This window comes from Pelmatolapia mariae, linkage group LG18 (assembly GCF_036321145.2).
Source record: "Pelmatolapia mariae isolate MD_Pm_ZW linkage group LG18, Pm_UMD_F_2, whole genome shotgun sequence".
Lineage (NCBI taxonomy): Eukaryota > Metazoa > Chordata > Actinopteri > Cichliformes > Cichlidae > Pelmatolapia > Pelmatolapia mariae.
This window is the reverse complement of record NC_086243.1, coordinates 2,523,136-2,550,610: the sequence shown is the minus strand read 5'-3', so window position 1 is coordinate 2,550,610 and position 27,475 is coordinate 2,523,136. Positions and strand designations below refer to the sequence as shown.

The window sequence follows — 27,475 nt, the reverse complement described above, 5'->3', positions numbered from 1 at the left end:
TGCAGGGCCCGATGAATCCCAACGCCCGTCTCTGTGTAATTAGTCTGTAATTCCTTTGCATCCTGTGGAACAGGCAAACCAAAGTGTGTCTGATCCAACAGAGGGAGGAACTGGGGACTAATTAGAAATATCTCACATGAAGCATTTCTGTATTAATTACAACAGTTTCTGTGTCCTTCCTTCTCCCCATAACTGGGCTGTGTCAGAGGAGGACATCGCAAACCAACAAGGAGCCCAACTGCTGCTTAATCAAAGATGTGGCTCTTTTTTTTTTTGCATCTTTAATTGGAATTAATTAGGATTGCCCAAATACTGTGTGTGCGTGTATCTGTGTGTATTCACTGTACTCTGAGATATTCTTACTTCTTTTGGATTTCTTCATTTATCTGATGATATCATTCTCAACAACACACAGGCAGCAGGATTGAACCAACATATCAGAGGGAATCGACTGTTTTTAAGGCTAACACATTGTGTCCAAAACTGCCAATGCCTTGCAATACACTGTAATGTACTGCAGTTTAACAGATATCACTACTGTGTCCCGTAGATCTTATTAGGATCAGCTTAGTCACTCAAGAATGTGCTTTCAATCACATTCTTGGCGTAAGGTTTCTTCTTTTTCACACCTCATTTTGTCCAATTAGCAGTCTTTGGTTGCGTCATCATCTTCATGCATTCCATCAGCCCAATGTCATCTCCCGCTGCAGATATACAGGGCTTTCTGACCCTCTTAACGTTTCAACAGTAAATATTACAGGTCGATGCTTTCATATTTTTTAGAGCCTTCTTAGAAGACAACATCAAGTTAAGGGAAGGACAACCACTGAACCTGTGAAAGAATCATGAGCACATAAGGCTCAATGATCGGCATAGAGAGCAAAAGCTGTCTGCGTAGCTTCAGAATGGACAAAGTGCCAATGCCAAAAGATCCTACATTGAACACAAGCATCAAAATCGAACCATGAAGAGGTGGTTATGCTGTGTTTTAGTTAAAAGTACTGAGTGAGAAACCTCTGGCAGAACTTTTAACAGTATTTGCTCTGATTGCTAGTTTTCTCTCCAATACTGTGGGATCTTTACAATACAAAGCACCATTGTTGTTGTTAAATCTAAATTCATCTCAGAATCATGGAGTCCCTATCTCAAACACTTCCAGTACCTAAAGTATCTGCTGCTAATGTGTCTGCGCTCAGTCTCAGGAATTCCTGCGCCCACAACTTTAGTCAGGCTTTAAAATTGTGGCTTATTGGTGTATTCAGTGACACGCCAAGTGTGTATGATGGCTCTTTTTCAATACAGCAACATGAATCTCTGTGCAGTTCAGCCGTGATTCTGCATGGTCAGCCATGAAACATCAAATCTCACGTTCATGTAAATACACATCGAGCAGTGCTACTGGCACCCACACATAGAATATGTAGTACATGACCTTGGCTCAGGCTGTGTCTAATTCAGTCTGTCGTTTTTGAGGACAGCACCGCAGGCGACGCCGCACGTCTCACTCCCACCCACCCAACCCACATGATCTCAGGCTGTCTGTCTGACAGCCAGCAATTAGAACTTCACCAGTAACTACCCCAGACCCTCATTAACAGTTAATTAAATTAAATCTATCAGGAATTATCCGTTTAAACCTGGGAGGAATAACATCAAGAAAGCGTTCAAACCCTCAAAAACATGAGAAGTCAACAGACCTTTTGTTCTCAACATGTCCATCTTTTACTGCATGACTGCTTGCATTGTGAATTTATCTGTTATCCAATGATTCTCTGCATGGCCAATCACACTCTGCTATGAGGCTTTATTGCACATGCTAAAGACATTAACTTTATCTAAAAAGCTAATGTTTTACTTTAGTTATTAACACAGTTTTCTTGATCAGGTATGAAGCTGAAAGCATTTTTCACAATCAAAGTGTAGTTTTTATTCCAAAAAGCAGCATTTGTGAGCTGAAGCTTTACACATCCTATTCTCAACAACAGAAAAAAAACGAGTTTCATCCTCCATAATTTAAACAATTATTTCACAAAAATAACATCCATTTAATTAGTCTCAAACAGGTAACAAAAGGCTACAAAAAGACTGGAGACATTTGCACAGAAATAAAAACATAGAAAAGTCAGTGTGGCTGGACTGTACACATAGGCTGTCCTCATTCTGTCCCGTGTCCTCCTCTTCTTTATGCTTCACTGCTGCGTCATCAAGTGAACTTATATGTGTGACTGTCAAGGAAACTGACTAAACACAGTAACACCACACCACCATCCGGTCACTCTACATCACATCAGCAAAACATTTCTCGATGGGCTCAAACGCAGCTGAAGTTTCTGGCCTCTATCTGGTAATAACATCCACATTAGTATTACCAGAAAGGGGAGGGGGCTCCAGGGCGCTTTGGAAAAGACCCCTATTGCGTACTTTTGTTGATGCCAAACGATCGACACGTGTGCATTAGTTCATAGATAACATGACAATAAGTGAAGACCTGTGCAATCTCAGGCAGACTTATTAGATTCATCACTGTGGATTCATCATGAGTGATGAATCCACAAATCTCCCAATAGTGTGTTTAGTCCACACTGCAGTAAAGATGACATGTCACTAATGCGTTTGTTTCCCACTGACTACATGATTCCTGCCTGGAAGAACAACTCTACAGCTTTAATTTGGGATCATTTGGGTTTAAAGACTGAAAGCGAAAAACTGTTGTATCATTCAGCCATACAACATGTCAGCAAACTAAACTAGTTACTGTGAGACTGTGTCACTGGGTGTAAAGGATATGATTCATAGTCAAGTTTCTGGGTGAGAACTCCAGTCAGAATGAACTCAGCATTGTGGACATCTGGAAAACAGAGAGACCACAAGAGTGCTAATGAAACACAATGTCAACTTTATGAAGATACTCTGTAAAAATAAATAAATAAATAAAATCAGGATAAATACAAATGGGCCCTGGGAGAGCATCTTACCAATGTTTTTCAAGAAGTATTCCCTACAGAGGTGAAGGTCATTGTCACAGGAAATTAATATGATCTCCGGAAGGTTCTGCAACCAAATGCCAACATGTGGTTACTGATTTATAGAGAAAAATTGTAATAAAAGACTTCTGTCAAATATATTTCAGTTTTATTTTGTACTGAAATGAAAATACATGAAAATAAAAGCTATACTCCTCCCAGGTTTCTGCCATATCGTCACACAAGAACCTGCCACCTCTGTGGACATTTATGAGTGCAGAGAGACCTGAAAGAGTTGCAGCAACTTTCAGCACCTTATTCTGATTGTGCTCCATGATCTTTCTGTATGAGGGCTGCTTGGTTAGCAGCTTTCCTCCAGCGCTCTCCAGAATGGACTTCATTGTGCTGAGGCTTGGACAGATCCCTGGTGTGAGGTAGAAGTACTTCCCCTGCATCACCGTGTCACAGGAAACGGAAAAAGAGACTCAACCATTAATCATCAGAACAATTAGTACACTGGTATCCAGTTAGTCCAGCTCAGTTTAAATATACTAGTTCGGTCGACTGACCCACTATATATAAAGGCCTAATATATTTAAATGTTGTTGTGTGATCATCAGCACGAGTGACTCGATATCAATGACTTTTTAATAGTTGAACAAAAAGGTAAAATGAGTTTAGCACTTCTTGCATTTAGATGTTACTTCTGAATAGGGCTGTGCTATATGACGAAATATATCAGATGACGATATGAAAACATCTGTCGTTTCAAATTATACGCTATCGTTTGTTTCATGGTGTTGCAAAACACACTGTTTACAGCAATATTTTTTCATCGGGGCACAGAGAATCCCAGCATGGCCAGTGAAGAGGAGGCAGAAACAACTGGCTCCAAACAGAAAGACCAGTCAAAACAAATCAAGGACCTTAATCCTAAACGAGGGGCTACCACTGTAGCATGGACATGGTTTGGTTATAAAAAGTCTGACACGGACCAGAAAACTTTACTATGCAAATTATGCCGCAAACCGGTCCACCTCAGACTCAAAACTCGACAAACCTCTTCTACTACCTATGCAAGAATCACGTGAAAGAGGATGGAGAGTGTTTACGGATGAGAAGCAATAAAAAAAGAGCCGTCAGGTGCTCAAAATAAACTTTAGACTCAAACGCTTTTCCCCACAGCACGGCATGTAATAAATACAAAGAAAATAGCGGCCGTTACAACTTATATCTAAAAGTTTCATGCATCGGTCAAAACACTTGACTCCAGGTACAGGACGCCCAGCTGAAAACACTTCACACAAGTCGGGTTCCCAGAATATATACTGTTATCAGGATATGAGATTTTGGTCACATCGCACAGCCCTACTTCTGAATTCTTTAATTGGCATCAAGAAGAAAACTGTTTTTGTTTTTTTTTGGAGAATGAGTTGTCATGAACACAGCAATTATGTAGTCAGAGGACCTTAAAGAGAGGTGCACTTTGGGCTCTCTTTAGTGACTCCTCCAGGCTGAAGCCAAACAACACCTCCGCTTCTGCATCCCTCAGAGTGTAACTCTGCTCATCTGTAACACACACAAACAGGTTTGCTCCCGTTAACAAAACATATACAGGTAAAAGTGTACAGCACAAGACCAATTTTAGTTCCACTTTAATCTCTAAAAAACACAGTTAGATAAGAAAAAGGAGGGGTGGGACGCAAACATACCCACAAACTTCTGACTTCTCCAGCTTTCCTCCAGCCACTCTGGGGTGACTATGTGTTTGACCACAGACATGGCAGTGAGGAACTTGACGGTGCGAGTCACCTTACTGGCCACAAGGTGAGTGACTTTCTGACTGCTGTCTGCAAGCTCACCACCTAAAGCATGTAACCTCTGCAGGAGGAAAGAAGGGGACAAATTCAAATAGCAGCTGAGGCTGCAGATGCGCTTTAAGAGTAACTTCAGAATTCTCACTAATCTGAGCTTCAGTCTCTAACAACACATTGAATGTTTGAGCGTGGGAAGGCTGCTTTTACCTTGGTGTACTGCTGTACTTGCATAGGCTCAAAGCCTGTGAACATGACCCGAGGAGTGGACTCTGGAGGAAGCTTCTTACTCGGGGACTGGATCTCTTCCAATCTTCAGAGACAGAGACAGAAATGCAAAGTATCATCAGAACATGGCAGTCTGGGGGGTGTGTGGTCCAACTCTGTTCTCGTGCAGAAGAGTGACAGGCTAGTCCCTAACCTGCTATACCGACCTGGCCTTCTTGTTTGCAGGTGGGTTTGCTGAGTCGCTGATCTTCTGCTTCTGCAGCAGCTGGAGGCTCTAAACACCAAACAGACACCACAAAAGCACAATCAGACGAGCCTGTACACTGTTTATCTGTTGCTTCTCTCTCTTCCATGAGTGATTCAACTTTTTAAGGACAAACGCACTAAAAAAACAAATCACATTCACACAGATATTTTCCTGTGAATAACTGCCCCCAACAACTGAATAGGTGTGTGAGGTATTGTGGTTAAAGCTAGAAATGTGTGGCTGAGATGATCTTATTAGTAATATCCTCTGACGTAATGTCAATCCAAGAGTTGGAAAACTGTCTGGAGCAGAGGATTCAGAGCAGGCTGAGAGAGGGGTTATGGAGCACAGATGTTACTCCTGCACACTGATTTCAGTTATCAATGGATGACAATTAACTACACTGAGAAGGTTCTTGACATTCCAAACAAAAAAATGTGAAGAACACTGTGACACAAAAACTCACCGCCAAAGCTTCAGAAGAGACTTTGATTGGTGTTCTCCAAGCGGCTACAGAGAAATGCACAAGGTAATCAAGACAGTATCTTACACTCACACAAAAGTGTGGCCATTCCGAGTGATAAAACATCAAAACCAGAGAGCTCTTCACTCTCCTTACAAACCAAAATCAAGCCACACAAAATCAGAGCTCTTTGTGACTCCAATCAGGTTAGACTAACTAAGCATACTCCACAGAAGAGAGTGTGTGGCAAGTAAGAGATATTGGGTAATATCTTTAAGCCTTCATGTAATTGCTCACTACGTAACAACTCCAGTGACGGCGTACCTACCAAGCAAGTTCTGGACCAGCTGTGGGTTAGGCACCAGTGGTTCAGGATGTGTGTAGATGGAGTATCGGCTGTGCTGGATTTGTCTCAGTGCTTCAAAGTTGCCCAGCAGTATATCACACAGCCACTGGGCATTCACACAAGGGATCTTCCACTCCTTGGCCTTCTCATATTTAAGCCCACTGGGTCTAAAGTGATATTAGCAAGACAACCATAAAACTGACAGTGTGCTTGAGAAGTGAAGAATCTCAAGCAAACCGAAGGTTCAACCTTCACACAAGAAGATTCAACCGAAAAATGTTTAAAAGAAAATGACACATTTCAAACAAGTTGCAACAAAGTTGGGAAATAAAAGAGTGAAAATGCTGGACTAACAAAACAAACTATCTGATCTGACTAAAAAAGGTTAATACTTAGGATAAAGAGAACCTTGAAGATAGGCTGAGTCCTTCAGACATAGAAATGAGGAGGAGTACACTCCAAGAACGACATAAAACCAAAAGTAAGATTGTTCTTGTATAGTTTGAGTTCTATGGATATACAGCATGCAGTACAAAAGAATACCCAAAGAGGAACTCATCTACCCGACCCCAACTCTTACTCTTTGCAAATGAGGACAGTGTTACTGCGACAAAGATATCCGGTGTATCTGGCACCAGCCAGGTAGGCCATCAGTTTTAGATCATCTCTGTCAGCATCCATAAAACCAGTCACTGATATGATCTGAGGAAAGACGGCAACAAACAGAGAGCTGGAGTAAAGATCTGACGAGCAGAAATACTTCCTGCCAATTGGAGTGCAGTATTTTGAAGTTCATTAAGTTCACTAAGTACAAAGACTGTAGAAAAACTACTGTTAAAAGAAAAGGCAGACGTACGTGCTGAGAACAGGGTTTGGCTCCAGGAGGGAAGGCAAATGGCAGATGTAACGTCCGGTGAGGAGGAACCATCCTCTTCTTCTTCAGCACAGTGTTGAGCCAGTGGGCGGTTACACAGCGCTTCCCCTCTCTTAGTGCCTGGAAGAGGAAACGTGCTTTTGGTTCAATTTCAACCAGCAGAGGTTCAGTATTTATCACAACATGCAGTCATACGCTTTCTCCTCTAGCCTTTGAGGAGAAAGCGGGTAATATCTGTCCCATTCAAGGGTTTGTCTCATTCCATCACAATAAAGTATCAACATTTAGGTGATACTAAATGTTGCACTCCAGTTAAAGGCCAATAATGAATGAGTATGAAAACTTTCATGATAGTCATACTGGGATTCCACACTCCATAAACTCTGTGTCTGTTCTCATGGGAGACATCCTTACCTGTACATACATGCTGCTGACCTGACTTTCACACAGCAGATGTGTGCAGCGGCTGGTTAGGGTTGGATCAACTGAGCCTCCACACGCTTGAATGACCTGACGAAGGAGATCGGTAAACAAACACTGATCTGTCTGATGCTCAGCATTGTTTCCTGTCTTTCACCCTACTTGGGTACTCATACTCTCTCAGTGACTTACCCTCTTCCATGTAGCAAGGAGCTGTTTGTCAGCCATCTGTTCTGGATAGTCGGCAATACCAAACACACAGCCCAGGAGGAAGCCATCCTGTGGGACTGGGGAAAGAAAGAAATTACTGTCACTGAATCACAGACTGAAGATAGTGCAGGACTGACAGCAGTTTCAATCCTGCAGTTACCAGAGACCCAGCCTTCTATAGAAATTCATCATCTCAATCAGCAGGTGTGCTTATTTTCTTAATTAGACTTAAAAGACTTGGACAGGTTCAGTCTGTGGTCACACAGACTTTGTGTGACTTGTGTTTTAGTACGTTCTGTGATCTAAACTCACCCATTAAAGCACAAGTCACGCAATAACACAAAACAATATCAAGCCAGCAACAGATAATCAGTCACCCTGCCCTGTATTACTTGGAGTCTCCTATGTTGGAAAGAGCGCCATGACAGCAGGCAGGTGGTGAAAACAGCTGCTGTCCTCTCAGCCATCAAAGCTGACTCTTTCTCCCATCTTCGACCTGCGCTGCTGCTGACTGTGAGCACAGCAGCACATCAGTTTCTGTGTGGCCGTTACACCACCTATTAGTGTTTAACCCAATGACTATACATGACCTTTCACCTCTGCTGGATAAAATGAAAATCACCACTTGTCCAAATGACATACTACCTGCTGGGCTGTTTAAAAAAAAGTTCTCTCTGCTATTGGCTCCTCACTGTAGAGATATGCAATGCCTCTGTTTTAACAGGTGTGGTCCCTAGGCCCTTTAAGCATGCTGTTGTTTTTCCGATATTAAAATAAGAGCAGTTTGGACCCAACAGAGTTTAAGAATTATAGGTCCATCTCCAAGCTCCCGTTATTGTCTAAAATTCTGAAAAAAGGAGTTTCACATGAACTTGTGGCTTTTTTAGAAAAAAATAAGATATATGACAAATTTCAGTCTGGATGCCACTCAAAGGAAACCACATTACTTAAAGCCTCTAGTGACATAATTACAGTTATGGTTTTGCTGGCAGGCCTCGCGGAGTGATACGTACTGTGCTTCAACATAATATTACTGTATTGTGTTTGTATAACCTCTTTTTAAGTTTTGTGGATATTATACATGGTTATGCTGAGGATATGTCGGCCAATTTCCACTGGAAATGCCTTTTGGTTAAACTGTCAGCAAGGAATTTGCACTGTTAAAGTTTATATAACTTTAATGCATATAAAATAAAAAACAGCTGCTTGTTTAAGAGAAAATACATTGATGGTTTTTTGCACTAATAAAGTTGTGGAGTTGTAAAGTATTTTGTCTAGTGTCAATTATATCGTCAGTTCTATCGTTATCGCAAAGTTTCAAATGTATATCGTGATAAATATTTTTGGTCATATCGCCCTGCTCTACCGGACACAGCTGCTTCTTCAGGGTTCGGGGTCCAGCTGGCATCTCTGGACATGCAGTGCTGCCATCTTCTGTCTCAGTCCGCTATTACACTCTTAAATCCTACTACTTATTCCTGCGTCTTTCGGGATCTTACAAAGCTTCAAACGACGCGTCAACTATTAAATTAGTCGTCGCCGATTCGTAATCATGACTAGTCGACTATTCGTGGCAGCCTTACTTGCAGGTGAACTCAGAGAAGTCAGAAACAGTAATTATTGCTCCCGACAGCGAAATATCTGTAATCAAACAGCATCTTGGTTCTCTTGGCTCCTCTGTTCAGCCGAGCCTCAGGTACCTCAGTGTTATTTTTTGAGTCTACCATATCCCTAGAGCAACACTCTCGACAGATAATTAGGAACTGCCTCTTTCAGCTAAACAAAAAAAATTATGAACCCTGTTGTCTAAATCTGAATTGGAAATAGTTAATCATGCTTTTACTTCATCTCGCTTAGATTATTGCAACAGCCTTTTTCTTTGTTTGAGCAAAAAGAATCTTTACAGTCTCCAGTCAGTTCAGAATGCTGCTGCAAAGCTCTTAACAAAGACACGAAAAAGAGAGCACATTACACTGGTTTTATTCTTATTACACTGGTTTCCAGTATGTTTTAGAATTCATTAAAAAAAAATCTTAGTACTGACTTTCAAAGCTCTGAGTCATGACGCTCCTGCCTACATCTCTGACATCATCATCTCAAAGGCTAATCAAAATCAGTCTTTTAGAGCGGCGGCCCCTAAGACGTGGAATGCTTTGCCTCGATCTTTACGTTGCCTTGATTATATTCATTCTTTTAAACAACAGCTAAAGACTCATTTATTTAGACTAGCTTTAATTAGATTTGTGCTAAATGATCGATTGTGTTGTTTTTGCACATCTGTTTTATATTATTGTGAAGCACTTTGTGGTTCTTATCCTGTGAAGAGTGCTATATAAATTATTATTATTATTATTATCATTATTATATGTGACACTCATTCTGTCAGGCCCTTAAACAAGCCCACCACAAAGAACCTGAAGCATCTGTAGCTGAGTCTAAGCAATTTAGATGTTGTTATAACAGAGAGCAGAAAGAAGTACGGAAAATCATTGTACTAAATTTCCTGAAGACTGCAGTAGCTTCTGGTAGAGCATGCAGCTACTTTATTGAGGGCCTAATAAAATTATATTTGGCTCATTCCATTTCAAGTCATCACATCGAAATAAAAACTTTATGGGCCAAAGTTTGGGTATAGACAATGATTGTACCAAAATTTTAGCTTCAAATAGCACAGTGGTGCAGTTGTTCCCTCACAGCAAGAAGGTTCCGAGTTTGAATCCACCACTGAATCTGTGTGGGTTCTTTCCAGGTACTCCAGCTTCCTCCCACCGTCCTGAGATGTGCACCTTAAGGCCCTTCACATGCACTGTGCTCACCGCTAACTAGAGCGAAGGACCCAAAATGTGTGTTGCACTGGCCGCTGCGCTCTGCTTGTACTTGATGCTGAAATACTAGCTCGTGTACTTATTACTTCTAGCGTGGGCTATTGTAATTCATTATTATTGGGCTGTCCCAAAACCTCCAATGAAAAGCCTTCAAGCTGATCCAAAATATTGCAGTTAAAGTACAGAGAAGGACTAGAAAGAGAGAGCATGTTTCTCACATACTGGCTTTTCTTCACCAGCTCCCAGTTAAATCCAGGATCTAATTTAAAATAGTTTTCATCACATACAAGGTCTTGAATAATCAGGCCCCATCTGATCTTAAAGACCTCAAAGTATCACATCACCCCAATAAAGCACTTCGCTCTCAGACTGCTGTTTTACTTGTGGTTCCTAACATATTTAAAGTAGAAAAGGAGTCAAAGCCTTCAGTTTGCAAGACTCTCCTCTGTGAAATGCAGCTTGGATTCGGAACGGTCTGGTTCTGTTTCTGCTCTACTGGAGCACTCAAAGTGCTTCAAATTGGACTTCAATCTGTCATTTTCACATAAAGCATACAGTTAGGGTTAGGTGACCCTGGATCCTCTCTTAGTTAGGCCTAGGCCGCTGGGACTACTGAGTGTTTCGTCTACACTCACTTTTTATTTAATTATTTTCCCCACTATGTGTTTTTACATCACTCTGCATTTAATTACAACCCAAATTCCATAAAAGTTCATTAAATTTGAACAAAATGAAAACTAAAAGACTTTCAAATCATACGGGCCAATATTTTATTCATAATAGAACATAAATAATATAACAAATGGGCGATCGTGGCTCAAGAGTTGGGAGTTCGCCTTGTAATCGGAAGGTTGCCGGTTCGAGCCCCGGCTTGAACAGTCTCGGTTGTTGTGTCCTTGGGCAAGACGCTTCACCCATTGCCTACTGGTGGTGGTCAGAGGGCCCGGTGGCGCCAGTGTCCGGCAGCCTCGCCTCTGTCAGTGCGCCCCAGGGTGGCTGTAGCTACAATGTAGCTTGCCATCACCAATGTGTGAGTGAATGGGTGGATGACTGGATGTGTAAAGCGCTTTAGGGTCCTTAGAGACTAGTAAAGCGCTATACAAATACAGGCCATTTACACTGAGAAATTGTATAATTTTATGCACAAAAAAGGGTCATTTCAAATTCGATGCTTGCTATAGGTCTCAAAATAGTTGGGAGCTCATTTATTGGATGAAGGTGTACAATTTCTCAGTTTAAACATTTGTCATGTTATTTATGTTTTGTTGTGAATAAAAAAAATGGCTCATGTGATTTCAAAGTCTTTCAAATTAAAAGAAAGTCCCAACTTTTCTGGAATTTGGGTTGTATTCATTTTTAATAAACTCTGGCTCTCCTCCACAATGTGTCTTTTGTCTTGGGTTTCTCCCCTCACCCCCAGCCGGTTGTGGCAGATACCTGCCCCTCCCTGAGCCTAGTTAGGCCAGAATTTTCTTCCTGTTCAAACGGAGTTCTTCCTTCCCACTGTTGCAAAGGGCTTGCTTAAAAGGTGTTCTTTAACTGTTGGGTCTTTTCTCTGTATTATTGTAGGGTCTTTACAATATAAAGTGCCTTGACGCAACTGCACAATATAAATTAAATTCAACTGAATTGAACTAAACTGAAAAAAGATAAATTTCTTTAATAAAATAGCCCATTCACCCCCCTTAAGAACCTGAAATTTTCTCTTACCATAGAAATGAATCAGGATCTATAATTTGTGAAAGATGCATCAAAAGTCTGAGTAAAAAGTATTTAAAAAAAACAAACAAAACTAAAACTAAACTGTCCTGTACAAACTTAATATGATTAAAAGTGCAAAAAACAATTAGTGAATATCTGAATGGTATATAGCTGTGGTAAATGGACGGATTCTTATATAGTGATTTTCTATTCTCCCGGAGCGCTTTATACAACATGCCACATTCACCCAATCACACCCATTCACACAAGCACTTCCTTCTATGCTTTTAATTGTTTACTAACTAAAATTTAAACAACACTGTTCAATCCCTGGGGAGCCAGGGATCTAACCTTCCGATCAGTAGATGACCTGCTCTACCTCCCGAGCTACAGCCACCCCAGTTGTGTTACACAATGATGCAACAATAGACACTTAGAATTTCACATCAAAGTTTTCTAAGTCACAAAAATGAACAAAATGCTATTTTAACTCTTATTATAACTTGGAAAACATGTGTATACTTTTCATATTCAAGGCCCACGTTTTAGACGTGCACATTGCCCTGCAGCAGTCTTACAACTGTACTAACTGATATTAAAAACGTAACAATCTAGCATATTCATAAAATTATTCAAATTCTTGCACTATTACTACTAATCCCTTTTTCATTGCTCTTAATTGTTTGACATTTCTTTTTATGACAAAAAATTATTCCCGTACTTTTAAATGTTTTGATCTTTTAATCTGTAACTTCAGATTCAGACACATCAGACTCCTACAGGGCAGTAGGTCTAAACAAAATTATTTTCTCTCTGTTGTAATTTCTCAGTCATTTCAATGTGTGGAAAAAAATCCCTGAACGTGGATGGTTGGGTCGAAAATTATTATTTTGTTTTTTTTAAAATGTGATGATTTAAATACAATGAGGGAAGCTTCACTCTGCCCTTCTTTAGTTCTAGCAGTATAAATGTGACCCTAGCCCACAGTAATCAAGACTTAACTCACTTTCTTGGCCCGGCTCGTGTCCAAACAGCTGGGAGACGTGAGGAGGCTGCTGGAGCTGTGGCTGCAGCATAGCTGTCTGCTGCTGCTGCACGGCCTGCTGGTTCTGATGCTGGTTCTGCAAATGCTGCTTTTGTTGCATCTGATGGTGCTGTTGCATGAAGTGCTGCTGCTGCTGTTGTAGATGCTGTTGGTGCATCTGCTGTTGATTCTGCTGTAACATCTGCATTCTTTGCTGCTGCTGCAACTGCTGCAGCTGTTGTTGCAGCAGCTGTTGCTGCTGCAACTGCTGTAGTCCAGGCCGTAAGGGCTGCTGAGGTCGCAGCTGCTGCTGGGAGAACACATGCTGCTGCTGTTGCTGGGAAAACATCTGCTGTTGGTGCATTTGTTGCTGCTGCTGCTGTTGTAGGAACTGCTGCTGCTGTAGAGGCAACTGTGGGAACCCTTGTTGCTGAGCAGCCTGTGGCTGTTGTTGTTGGTGGTGTTGTAGCTGCATCATCTGTTGTTGCTGCTGAAGTTGCATCATGGGGTGCTGTGGTTGCTGTGATAACTGCTGATGTTGCTGAGCGGCCTGGTTTGACTGCTGCTGTTGTAGTAATTGCTGCTGCTCGGCTGTCAGGGGCTGACTGGTCAGTTTGGCCTGATTGAAGAGAAGAACATTGGTGCTGTTCAGGGTCTGAGCATGACTCTGATTCGTCTGCTGCTCCAGTGGCTTTGTTTGATTAGCAGGCTGGATAATCTACAAAAGAGATGATCAAATGAAATGAGAAAATGAGAATTTGCTGGGGGAACAGCAAATTGAGGATGTTTTCAAAAGGAAAAGCCATGAGGAGCACATCTGGAAACATGCCCGCTGTAAGAAACAACTCAAGGAGCATGACCCCCTAGTGTCAGGTTGTCTAGAGTCAGACTTTCCACACAACTTTGTGTTCTCCAGTTACTAGTTACTTCTTCAAAAAAGTAACTAAGTTAGTAACTGAGTTACAAGATTCTAAATCAGACAAAAAACATAAAATCCAAGTAGAAAAAGTTATATTTTTTACTGTAACAACCACAAACATGTTTAATGAATCACATTTCATAACTTTAAATGCAAATTTAAATTGTCAATTTTAAAATCATATGCACAAGTTTTGTAAACGAAGTTATTTGCAGCCATTTACCTTTGACCCTTTTTTTTTAATGACCATTTCAAACTATTTACATAACAATCAGCTGTTCTGCATTCAATAAGATGCCACACAAATTATTTGTGCCACTCCAATAATTTCTGTCCACTATAAAGGAGAACATCACAGCCTGATACCTGTGAGTAGGGCTGGACCATATCATACCGTTCACGGTAATACCGGTATGTTGGGCAACGATAAGAAAATGAAATATCGGCGACGGAGAATGAGAAGGGCGAAAGCGGATCGTTGAATGAAACAGATGAACCTGGACTGGTTTGTAAAAATGCTGCAACTTCAGTGGTGTGGAACTGGTTTAGCTTTCGTCCGTCAGATACACAACAAAGCACTATTTTTGGTAGAGCATGCTAGCGGGCCGTCATTATTACCGTGTTTTTTGGAAAATACGGCACACTTAAAATCAATCCTTTGATTTTTCTGAAAATCGACAGTGCCCTCACAACCCCGTGTGCCTTATGTATGAATTCTGGTTGTGTTTACTGACCTCGAGACGATTTTATGTGGCGCTCGAAAATCTGTCAAGTGTTTTAGTACGACTTTGCTAAGCTACGAAGCCGCACCGCTTGATGGATTGTCGGAGCATTACGGCTATCGTAGGCAGGAGCCTCGCGGAGTGATACGTACTGTGCTTCAACATAATATTACCGTATTGTGTGTGTATAACCTCTTTTTAAGTTTTGTGGATATTATACATGGTTATGCTGAGGATATGTCGGCCAGTTTCCACTGGAAATGCCTTTTGGTTAAACTGTCAGCAAGGAATTTGCATTTGCACTGTTAAATTTTTATATAACTTTAATGCACATAAAAAACAGCTGCTTGTTTAAGTGAAAATACATTGATTTTTTTTTTTTTTTGCACTAATAAAGTTGTGGAGTTGTAAAGTATTTTGTCTAGTGTCAATTATATCGTCAGTTATGTCGTTATCGCAAATTTTCAAATGTATATCGTGATAAATATTTTTGGTCATATCGCCCTGCTCTACCTGCAGGTCTGACAGCAGCAGGTGTATCACTCCTCCTGTTTTTTACCTGGAGACAGCAGTTGCCTCATTGTTCTGACACACAACACAAAACTATCCACAACACTACACACTAACTACACAAGATAACACATTAACTACACACTCCAAACACGCTAAACGTCACAAATCTCTCACACCTCAAAACTTGCTCTCTCTCTCTTTTTCTGCTCTCTCTCTCTCGCTCTCTCTCTCTCGCCGTCACTCCTAAAACTTCCCCCTCTTCCTAAACAACCAAATGTCATGTTGCCATATCATTTTTGATTGGTCAATACAGTGCATTTTTCCACCAACATGAAAGGGCTGGTTTTTGTTTTGTTTTTTAATTTTTTGCTCATAAGCAGAGCTTGCACTTGCTAGCGCTATCCTTAGACAGTGAACGTGACGAAACTATTCAGGAAAAAACGTGTATATATCTGGTCTGTAAGTGATGACGTGATGAATCCTGCTTCCGGGCCCAAACTACTCTGCCTTTAATCAGGCTTTTGTGTTTTTTACATGTTTTAATGCTTTGTATCTTGTTCTATTTAATCTCAACAACCCCCTAAAACAGTCAGTGATCATTTTCGGCCTCTCTCGGTTTTTATTACCGCTAATCATTTTAAAGCTCAGCTACAGCATCCTGCCATGCGATTGCATTTGTCCCGAACCTTCGGGAACCCTCATGTTAACTTTTATTGAGTGGAAAAAAGTTAGCGTTCACCCTCCAGCTAACATAGCTGTGTCACTAGCAATGACGTAGCACATCATTATATACCAGCTAGCCAAACTTCAGTAACCCTACAAATGTCCCTGCTGTTTACTTTCCTGTCTTCACTTATGTCGGAAATGATAGCAGAGCTGTACGTCTTAATTTGTTTAATAAATCCCTCAGTCAGAACATGGTATATTATATTTAGATGCAAACTAGCGAGCTAACTTCCTGCTAACTTCTAACTCCGTTAAATTTCATAAATTCTGTTTTCATGGATGCCTGGATGTTAAACCTAATTGTTATACCTGGTAAAGCAGCAACGCTGATCATTTTATTACAGATGAAAGGATTTAGACAGTTTTTAACTGTCAGTGATGCCACAGTGATCGTTGGACTTAGGGACCTGCAGCAGAGTTTGGGCCCAGGCACGGCTAATGACGTCAGACTTAAAGACCGGATTGTTTATCATGACTCTGGTTTTACGTGGCCTAGTTTGAAAACTGGTATATATCACCTTGTTGCTTTGTCATCTTGAAGTAGTCATGTGATTGGTTTACCACGACTACTTTATTCTTCCTCAGTCAAACAGCAGCACTCCTGCGATTGTTTTGCCCCCTTAGCTCCAGGTGCTGTGCCAAAAAGTTATTGTTGCCCGCGGGAGCGCGCGCAGCTGCTTTAAAGCTGTAGCGCCCAGATTACTTACAGCTACTTCCGTGCAACTGATATAAGATGTGGTAAGCTGAACACAGCTTTAACTGTCTGTTTGTTGAAAAATAGTAACGCGACCGCACCGCATTTTCTTGTTAGTAACGGTAACAGCGTTGTAACGATAGAAATAGTAATTAGTTAGATTACTCGTTACTGAAAAAAGTAACGCCGTTATTCCCATCACTGAATATAACTATTTATACATGTACATGACATCATTACAGTCTCTATATAAAAAGACTTGGTCACCATCCCCCAATGGTATGTAAGCCTTATGTCACCGTAACGTATTTCAAACCAAATATTACAAGTGCAGCAGAAGATCTGAATGAAAAACTAATAAAGCGGGATTTATAGTCCAGCAGAGGTTGAGAGTTTATAGTCTGCTCTGCTGCAGTCAGCCCATCTGTCTGCAGAGAGCTCTGCTGTCGTTGGAGGCAGTGTACAATACATGCATTCCAGCCGGTCTGTGGACAACTTGTGCTTGCATTGTAGTTAGTCTGTCAGCCAGCCACAAAGAACAGTGAAAATCCAAAGAGTTGAAGTGAAACTGAATGTTAGAAAAAAAAAAGAAATTTGTCACTGCAGCCTAACTGCACGCTTCATGCTTGATTTTTTTTAATGTTTTTGCCTGTTTGTGTTTTTTGGAGTTCCCATTCCCAGTGAACTCCACTGTCACGTCCTGCTTTGTTGTGACCCACAACTAATCAACTCTTACCACTCTTACGTTATTTGCTTCTGGTGATGCGCAGTCAGAACCACGGTGGGCTGCAACAGAGAATGTCTGCAGTGGGTCAAAAGCCCCTCTCCCCCCTCTATCCAATCGTAATTGTGTAAATGGATGGACACATTTGCTAAACTATAAAGCCCCTTTAACACTGCATGCTCCTAACTGTTCTGCCCATTCAAGACCTGAAGTCTTTACTGGATCATAAGGTGATTGCGGGGGACATAGAAGAAGCTGCCTTTCCACTGATTTCTACACCAGTGATTCTCAACGGGTGGGTTGCAACCCAAAAGTGTGTTTTTTGTATTGTCATACTGTGATATTATGATCTACTATCTCAGATTCAAACCACACAATATTTTCATTCACCAAATTTCAGAATCTGAAAATTTGGGTCACAGCTTATCTTTAAGAGGTGATGGTGGTGCGTCCTGAAGCCAGACAAGTTGAGAACCACCGTTTTATACAATCGGATTTGGAAGCCAAGTTCAACTTATACATACAGAATATGGTCAGAATTTGGTCAGAAGCGTGTTACCTGTATTGGCCACTAGTAAAAATGCCTACAGCCAGCTTAGAACCCCCATTAACCTAATGTGCATGTAGATTAGAAGAGGTACCCAGAGAGAACCCACACAGGCTCTTCTTCTGATTTTTGTTTCCGTCTGTATTTTAATGTAGTGCTACTCATTCGGACTACATCCAGCAAACTTCAAGCTACGCGGGCAGGAACAGCTGTGACTGGATATGCTATATGTAGCTGTGTTGTTGGGCGGGATTTAGGGAGTGCTAGATTTGCTTCTCATTCTATTTGATGGAACATTCATTTTTTGTATTGGTTGATCAGATTAACCGTGGGAAGTCAAAATCACGATTGAGATTCAAATGTGAGTTGACGTGTGCAGTCTCATGGAGCATCCATCCACTCAGCATAAATCACCACCCAAGACACAGTGAATATCTCAATGAAATCTTCTACGCACCCTGTGCTCCCACTTTGCAGTACTATCCAAATATTCCATCTATGCTGTTCTAACAACTGTACAACTCTTAAGGTTTACGGCCCTGTCTGTAATAGCTACTGCCCCCTCTCTTACTTTCTTCAACAGCACGTGTGTCACTATCACAGTGCAAAAGTAATGATTGAAAATGTGAAATAGAACCAATAAACACAGAAAACAAATAACCACTCAAAGCACACTCCTTTAGCATTGTTTCCTTTCTAGCCAATGTAAGAGTGTTGGTGAGAAGTGCTGGTGCTCAGTGGAAGCAGGCTGTGTTTCTTACATGAACGCTGGCTGCTCGATTGGCAGGCTGCATGTCGGAGTTGTTGGTGATGTTGCGGAGCGTTCTAACAGCCGGGCTCCACCCCGACATGCTCTCTGGAACAGATACACCTGAAGAGGCGAGAGAAGTAGCATCTTCATTGACAGGATATTGCATCAGGAGTAACAAAACAGAAATCATACAATTTAATACATTGTGCTCAAAGAAAAACATCATTAGAATGTTCTGGGCATTTTTCACTTTTATTGGACAGTGCAGAACTGAGGAGTAGACTGGAAAGAGTGTGTGTGTGTGAGAGAGAATGTACATGTAAACAAAATCTAAACAGCACTGAGTTTGGCTCTGCTGGCTGCTCTCCCAGCGCACCAAATCCTGTGAGCTCACTGTACTCAGGGAATTTTCTATGGCATGTTGTCAGACATATATGTCTAAGTTTTATTTAGAGAAATGCTCAATGACTGACCGCAGTTTTCTTGGCTAATTCCGACTTGCAATTTTTTTCTAAGGGTGACCTGCTGATTCTCCTAGTACTTGGATGGGAGACTGCCTGAGAATACCAGGTGCAGTAACCTTGGGCTTTTTGTAGCTCAGGAGGTAAGATAGATGTTAGATAGAAAGCACTGAGATGGTAAAGTCATAGAAAAGGTTCTTGTGTGAATGGGTGAATGAGGCAAGTTGTGTGAGTATTTTGAGCGCTCAAGTAAAGTAAAAAAGTGATATATAAGAACCAGTCCATTTACAAACAAACAAAAAAACTCAACTTTTCTTCAATGCTAAAAATTATTTTCATAATAAAAGAAATTCTTACACTTTAAAATTTCCCACAAACTGCACTCATTTATAGGACCTATTCTCAGTGAAACAACTGAATATGCAGTGCACTCAATATGCTTCAGGCAGCACCGTATACCTTTCCTGCTAATGATTGGCAACAACCGTTCACAGAATACGCACTTTCCCCCATCAACATGTGGTTGCCGGGAATCACTGACGGGTCCAGCACGAATGGAGTTTTAGGAATCGATTCCATAGCGGCTGCCACCAGCTTCTAACCACCACTGACTGACTTGTCAGGGAGGACTGATTTTCCTTGTGACTGGTGGTTACCAGGTCGTCACAAAGCAAATCTTTAGGCCCAAATCATTAATTGCTGCCTTGAGGAGACTGTTGTTGTGATTTGGGGTTACATAAGTGAAACTGAATTAACCTGATTTATATGAGCCAGAGGTCTCTCACTTTACAGCTGCTTATGTTGGCAAAGGATATGAAGCTGCACAAATCCAATGCTCTCTCTGTTGCGCACATGATGCATTATAGTGGCTTAACAGTGTTGCATTAATTTTTATTTCCACAAATACTTCCCATACTATCTGACATTTCTCAACACACAGTGTGCAAGAGGATCTAATGCAGGCCTGAGCTGCAAACGAAGCTTTTAAAAACCTACCTTGCTGTGCAGAGTGAGCGATGGCGGCAGCAGCGGAGCGAGCCTCTGCAGGCACGGCACCACCACTACCGGGCACAGGAGGCACATTCGCACATAGGTTGATCAGCCCACTGCCTGTGGACGACACTGGGTCTTTGATGCCGGGTGGCCCACTCCGACGCCTGGCTGTACCGGTTGTAATAGGGGGAGCTGGGGTGACCACTTCAGCCGGCGTCCAGTTGAGGTTGGTGCCCTCCTTCTCTGTGGAAGAGTCGTCGTCAGAATCATCAAACATCCGTTCGCTGCGGCGCTCGGGTTTGCGTGGAGAGGTCGGGGAGACAGAATTCAGTCTTTTGGGTCCCGGTCGTCTGCGGGGGCTGGACTCCTCATCTGATGAGCCACCACTGGACAGCCGGGATCGCTGGGGGCTGTAGCTTCCATCAGAATGATGGTTGTATGACTCTGCTTCACTCTCCTCCTCTTCCTCTGGCTCCACATATGTGAGTCTGGGGTGATAGAGTGCCTCCTCCTTTCTGGCTTTATCTTTAAATGGTGAAGAGAGGGACAGGTTATTACAAATCTTCTGACTGACAATGATTACTAGCAGCTCCATTATTGGTCAGAATTTATACATTATTAAAGTTGAATAAGGAAAATGAACTGATACAAGCATACACTTTCTTTTTGCAACAAAAATAGTGAAAATGCCTGTTTCTCAGTAATTTAGTCCAAAACCAAAGATATTCAGTTGAACATACAATGTTAAACAGAAAAATACAGTTTGAAGAAGCTGATAATTAACAACTTGCTTTTAAAAGAACAACAACTTGATAAAACGCATCATTAGACTGCCTGCACTGATGTTACCTTTAACAGAATCTGTGATCCAGTCAGGGGTGACAATCTTGATGCCGGAGTGCTTCAGAGCACACTCAAATTTAGCCTGGAGACAAATATATATATATGTATATGCAATCAAATACCATCTGTAGTGAAAATAAATAAGTGAACCTATGAAAAAGTCAGATATGACTTTGTGTCAAGAAGAAAGTAGCCGCTAACACCATATCAGCACCGATGGCAAAGAATGAACTGTGGCACCAAGCTAGTTTAGACTCAGCTCCATGGAGCGCACACTCACCCCTTTAGGTTCCTTCAATACTAAATGAGTGACCTTCTTGTTTAGGTTAAGCTGGCATTCTCCTCCATAAAAGGTTATGTAAGCCCACAGAGCATTGAGATCATCAGGAAGCTGTGTACAAACACAACAAACAAGCTTCACATTTTTCAGAGTACAATACCACTGAACATACACAGTGCATGTCTACACACCTGATAGTAAGCCCTCTCACTCACACACACACTTACTCTGGGAAGACAAGCTGTGACACCAAAGAATATCTGCCCCGATTCTGGCGAGAAGCCAGTAACTCTGTGGCGTTCTTGGTTATGGAAAAAGTAAAAAAGGGAGAAGCCACTCTTATTTGACAATTTGTTATTACCAATATGGTTACATCAGTCTCTAGGAACAGACTGATGTTTAAAAAAAGGATTTGACCATTAGCTGATGCTCACATTGATGTGAACTGTTTTTGTTTTTCATAGGTCAAGTTATTACCCTTCAGTACCAATCAATGAATTAATATTGATTTATGTATTGGCAAACAGCAGTCTGAGCTGTGCTGGTCTGGACAGTGGAAGGATACGGTAACAGGTCTCCACATCGGACTGACAGAATGACCCAGGATGGCTGAAAAACATGAGCAGAACTGTAAGTCAAAGGCTGACAGCGTGTCTGTAAGCTGCTGGTACAGATTCAACCAGAATGCAAAAATAATCAGGCAGAAAAAATACTGCTGTATGACAATTTTATGGCAGAGGAGCTAGAGCTGTCTCAAAAGTTATGTTGTTACAGAATCAAGTGAGAAACAGAAAAACTTGGAGTAGTGAGTATGTTGTAACACCACCCTTACCTTGACAACAGGAAGGTCAAAAACCTCTCTTGACTCGCCCACCTCAGGGTTGTCCCCATCCTCTGCAATGATGTGAGTGGCCAGAGCATTGTAGGACACCTCCTTTGCTTTTCCTGCTTTTAGCAGCTGCACCACCTGGAGTATGAGCAGAGAATTCCACATCAGCTTGGGGACTATACATTATGAAGTTACATCAATTTAACTAACTAACACAGACGCTGTGGGAGCCACAAGTTCACAAAGTTATTTTGAACTAAATAGGTCAGAAGGATAAGTGTGGATGAATACAGATACAAATACTGATATTCTTAATAAACTGTAGATGCTCTGAGCACAGTGTTTCCAACAAAAGTCTTGTGCAAGTATATTTTGTGATTTCTTTATCATCCATGTGAGAGTATCAGTGATTATGAAAGCTCAGTTGCTGCTAACCAGAGAGCTTTGATCTAGTGTTTCTCTAAAGGCAGGCTGCTGTTGTTGGCTTCCTCAGTGTCAGTCAGCAGTCTCAGCTCACTCTCAGTCAGACAGGTGGAAACTCCTAGATTTCTGACTGCAAAGAGACTAAGTGGACACTTGGTTTTATTGTAGCTCACCTTTGTTGCTTAGCAGAACAAGTACTACCAGCTAAAGTCCAAGACCTTAAAGTCTATCCACACCAACTTTGGACAATGTCCACATTATGAAAACTGTAGACTAATAGTCATCATTCTTTGGAGGAGGAGCACAGAGTCTGAGAGACAACTTCAAACTACCTTCACCCAGGCACCCATTCAGGGCAACCTCCAACATTTTAATAACAAAATCTTATTAGCAAAGGAGCATTGTTTAAGCTGACGCTTGTGGCAACTATCTGGCAGTGTGAGCACTTATCTGAGAAGGCCCATCCCTGACAAACAAAATTATGACTAGTGGATTTCAAAGGCTGTAATGCTTCAATTAAACTTTGCATCAAAGATTTGAGACATTTCATTTATATCTTGATGCCTATTTTTATCACTGGAACCATTTCCACACATTCTGATCAGGACATGATCCCTTAAGAGACAGCAGTGTCAGATCTGTTGCTGGCAGACCAAAAACCTTGCTGGTTTAGGGTGTAAATGTCGGCATATTATCGTGACTGTAAATATGTACAAAAATATAATTGTTCAATGCAATCTTCAAGACTAAACCGCCATTAAAGCCCCTTCTCACTGGCTGAAAATTGGCCTGTCACATCCCTTAACATGGACTGCATGAAGCACTAACAACTGACCATTTAAGAGATGAAAAAGATGAGAAGCCCTGTGCTCCACCCAAATCTAGTGTTAATAATAGCATGTTTGATAATAATATTACAATTATTACCTGTGTGCCTTAATAGACAAAGACGGAGCTGGTTACTGTCATTTTTCAATGACTGATATAACAAAAACTGAAATACTTTTTTTTTTTTCATCTCTCCCACCGTGCACTACTGCATTCTAAAGGAAGACACGGCACTGTCCACCACACCTCTCTGTTCCGAATAAGTGTAACTGAGCCTTTAACCGCAGCCAGACTTCAACACGACCCACTTGCTTTTAGAATGTGAGGTTTAGCTTGGAGCAATCCCAATAAGACATCAATCCATGAGAAGACTGTAAATGATAATTGTATTGTTTGTTCTCGGTGCAGACTCAAAGCGTCTGGATAGTGCCATTTGACAAGAAGGACAGCTCTTTACCACAGGTGTTCAGTACCAACGAGTGGAATTGCGGACACATGCGCAGTAATGGGCGAATAACTGAGCAAGATGCTGACTGTCATAGGTTGATGAAAAGTAACACAATACACCGGCAGTGCAGCGTTTCACTGCTTATCAGAAGTGCCAAGCAATATTGCTGAGGCTAATCGTTTAGAAAAAGAATGCTAACAAGCGGCAGCAGCAAGCCTTAGCCTCACAAACCGCAAGCTAGAAGCTAGCAGCTAACATGCAAAACTCGCAGCTAGTGCTAAAGGGCTGCGTGAAAGTGCAGTTTGAAGGAGCTTCTGCACAAAGTATTCAGTGAGCGAGCGTCACTTGAAAGTCTCAAGCACCGTTACGTGGCCTGACAGAGGTTAGCTAAAGACAGCTCGAATACTTAGCTACTACTTAGCTTCTCTTGCATCACCTGCTTTAGAGTCAATGACTTTAGCTAGTTAGCACAGGCTACCAACTTGGCTAAAGCTGCTAACGTCCAGAATCTCACCTTTTGGTCAATATCCCCAACCACGTAGAATTTGACATCTTTGAAAAGCTCATCGGAAACCTTGATCTCTTCTTCAGACATGACTGGCCATGAAGGTCACGGCACTGTATGATTCAAAAACAGCCAGAAGCTCAAAGTGGAAAGTATCTGCGCTGCAGCAGCTGATTACAGAACACCGGACACACACTAGCGCCAAATCGCTTAGCGCGCCTTGGACTGCAGCATTATGTGCTTGCTGAGGGGGGTCTGTCGCAAATCAACACTTCTGTATTCAGTCGCTTTGTTTTTCATAACTCTCTAAACATTGCATCGCTAAATCTAGTTTATCGTAAATATTACTGGGGTAAAAGAACTCATATAACAGAATAACGGCGACGGGAACTTACAAATATGTTTTCAAATAGACACATAACCCCCTGTGACGTAAAGGTTATTGTTTTGATCTAAACGTGTAACCAGATTATCTCAAACAGACTGAGCTGGGTTCATTTGACTTTAGGACAAATGCAATAGAATGCTTCGAAAAACGACAAACACACACAAAAAAAAGCCTGACTGTGGAAAGCCAACGGTGGTGTATTCATCTAGAAGAGAACCAAATAAAAGCATTCATTTCATCCTATATTTAACACTACCAACAGAATAAACTGTCATATCAAAAATATTGATACAAATATTATTAAATAAACACTGTTAGTGGAATTTGGGGGGATTAGCACATGGAAGACCAAGAACCAGTTGGGCGATGGCACTGTCAAATCCGAGAAATCTTGTATGAAAGAACAACTCAACCTAAAAACAGAAAATTCAGCAGACGTCCTGTTTCAGTAAGCAACATTAGTAAAATCAGAATATGTGACAGCTCCTTAAATATATGGCAGCTACATAAAAGTTTAATTTTTGTATTGGATATTTATTTATTTATGTTTTTGTTTTTTGCAGACTGTATCAAACATATCCATGATCCTATCTGTTATAGTGTTAGGCACTGTAAGTTGTTCTAGTCCAATATACCCATCTCCACACACCCCAAGTCTTGCTCTTTGTGTCTTTTGAATTGTAGTTCAGCTAGACTGGTGGTATGGGCATGTGTGTGGAATCAGTCTACACGCACATATAATGATATACCATTGCAGAGATGGTATATCAGAGATGCCCAATGGCATGGAAGGTGATTGCTGTGTTTGGAAAAGATGACATGTTCTGCAGGAAACTTTGACAAAAAATCTTTATGTTGGTTTGTCTAGTGTTTTGGCTCCTTATTGGTATTGCAGTGCTGACAGCGTTTTTTTCTGAGTGGTGACACAGTTTAGGAGTAGAGCATCCACAGTCCAAGTATTAAATGGTCTGTCTTGACAAACAGTCCATATGTTTGAGCTTCATGCCAGAAAGGCTGAGTCAATTGCTGGCACAAAGCTCACCACCTTGGAGGAGGTGGTCGGTGACAGAATGCTGGTAAGACTACTAGCAATCAAGGCTGACTCCCACCCCCTCCATAACACACCGGACAACCACACCTCACTGTACTCTGTCACTTTTGTACACCATGGCATGTATTTGCGTCCTTTTATATTTATTATATTTTAATTTTCTTGCCTTTTTTCAGTTTTTATTAGATAGGTACAGTGAAGACTTGACAGGAAAGTGGAGGAGAGGAAGACATGCAGCAAAGGGCCGTGGCCGGCTGCTCTCAGTCATATGGTCACCTGCTCATCCCACTGAGCTAAACCGGTGTGTTAATATTATATATTATAATATCTCATTACCCAGTTGATCCATGTCCCCATTAAAAAAGTGGAGTAATAAATGGTTAGTCAGGCACAGCTATGGGTATATGGTCAGCAATAGTCCTGATGAGCATTAATGGATCAGACATTAAGTTTGCCCATTACTCTTCGAAATAGGTCGCAGGTACACGATATAAAAGAACAACGAAGCATAACACAAAACCATTACTTCCTGTTTGCACGCACTGTTCTTTGAATGTAGTTTTGACTATTTACTTTGTTTCGCGTACTGATTTTGGAATATGGCTAATGGACTATGACTATGTCTGATGTTAACTTAACAGTTGGGTTAACACATCCACTTTGTATTGTCTCTTTGTTTATCGTACTGTTAGCATTGTATAGTTATCATTATAGTATTGTATAGTTAGTAATTAGTACCTTTTTATCTCTTAATTTTACCGAAATTTAGCATGTTATTTATTTGTAATTGCTAGTTTTATATCTCTTGAAAATATATCTTTTATATACTTATAAATGCACCATGGGGGGTTTGAGGTGAAACAGCATTTCGGTACACTGTATACTGTGTATACTACTGTATTGACAATAAAGCTCTTGAATCTTGAATCTTTCTTGTAATAATTTGGAACAACAAAGCCAGCTAGCAGTGGTTCTCTAAAGTAACACTACAAGAGTTTGATTCATTAAGGGACCAAGGGATGTGATGACCGCTGGAGTTAATGACTGCTTGACTGATTTCTGCTGCTAAACTGCAGCATGAAGAGTGCATTCCATTTCCTAACACCAGAATTTATGGCCCTGTTTTGATGTAGAAGTGTCAGGCTTTTTTCTTTTTAAAAATATAATTGTTATTGACATTTAGGAATCACTGTACAGTATCATGTGCATCAGCTTCAATAATTAGATATCCATCTACATGTCTTTTTCTTTCTTTTCTTTTTTTAACAACAAAAACATCCACACAAAAGCAGAAAAAAAAAGAAGAAAATAATAAGAAAAAAAAACCCAAAACAAAAAACATAAACACTTAGGGAGTGAGATTTAATTACCAGTAATATAAATAATATATTATCTAATGTTAACAAAGTCAGAATCTGGCCTCCGTGTTATTATGTAGTCCATCCATTTCTTCCAATGTGATACACACACGTCCGTCTCGTAGTTCACATCCGCTGTCATTTTCTCCATCCTTAAATGTTCATTGTGACATCCATCCACATGTTCATAGTTGGGCTCTCACATGAACGCCATTTTTTGTGAGGGCTTTTTTGCCTGCCACCGAGTGAGAACGGGTTCGCCACCAATAAAATATTAAACAAATATTTATCGTTCTTTGTCCATTATTCTGGCATGAGTCCAAAAAATAAAGTTTTACTTTCTAAAGGTAAATAACG

At 41.0% G+C, this 27,475-nt stretch overlaps 1 protein-coding gene across 2 annotated transcripts; it reads right to left on the bottom strand.

Annotated features, from left to right (window-relative positions):
• Positions 1-1,900: 1,900 nt before the first annotated feature.
• paxip1 (PAX interacting (with transcription-activation domain) protein 1) lies at positions 1,901-24,507 on the bottom strand. 2 transcript variants are annotated; one of them, XM_063461709.1, is made up of 23 exons: positions 24,331-24,507; positions 22,121-22,255; positions 21,854-21,897; positions 21,516-21,579; positions 21,289-21,399; positions 21,015-21,090; positions 20,169-20,690; positions 18,722-18,831; positions 13,098-13,734; positions 7,548-7,642; positions 7,350-7,445; positions 6,918-7,055; positions 6,642-6,763; positions 6,044-6,228; positions 5,719-5,762; positions 5,212-5,279; positions 4,988-5,090; positions 4,676-4,844; positions 4,432-4,532; positions 3,278-3,412; positions 2,976-3,051; positions 2,789-2,848; positions 1,901-2,220 (listed from the first exon to the last, which is right to left on the bottom strand). In XM_063461709.1, exons 1-23 carry the CDS (start codon positions 24,409-24,411, stop codon positions 2,204-2,206), a joined length of 3,189 nt encoding a protein of 1,062 aa, XP_063317779.1. In that variant the 5' UTR covers positions 24,412-24,507; the 3' UTR covers positions 1,901-2,203. The 2 variants fall into 2 exon arrangements, with proteins under 2 accessions (XP_063317779.1, XP_063317778.1); XM_063461708.1 differs by having other exon boundaries at positions 1,902-2,220; positions 13,098-13,833.
• Between the last annotated feature and the right edge of the window lie 2,968 nt (positions 24,508-27,475).

Coding starts and splice junctions, on each gene's coding strand:
- paxip1 (XM_063461708.1), bottom strand. CDS start 24,411: ATGTCTGAAGAAGAGATCAAGGTTTCCGATGAGCTTTTCAAAGATGTC. Junction 5,091..5,211: donor CCTGCAAACAAGAAGGCCAG/GTCGGTATAGCA, acceptor CTGTCTCTGAAG/ATTGGAAGAGATCCAGTCCC. Junction 4,533..4,675: donor GAGAAGTCAGAAGTTTGTGG/GTATGTTTGCGT, acceptor TGTGTGTTACAG/ATGAGCAGAGTTACACTCTG.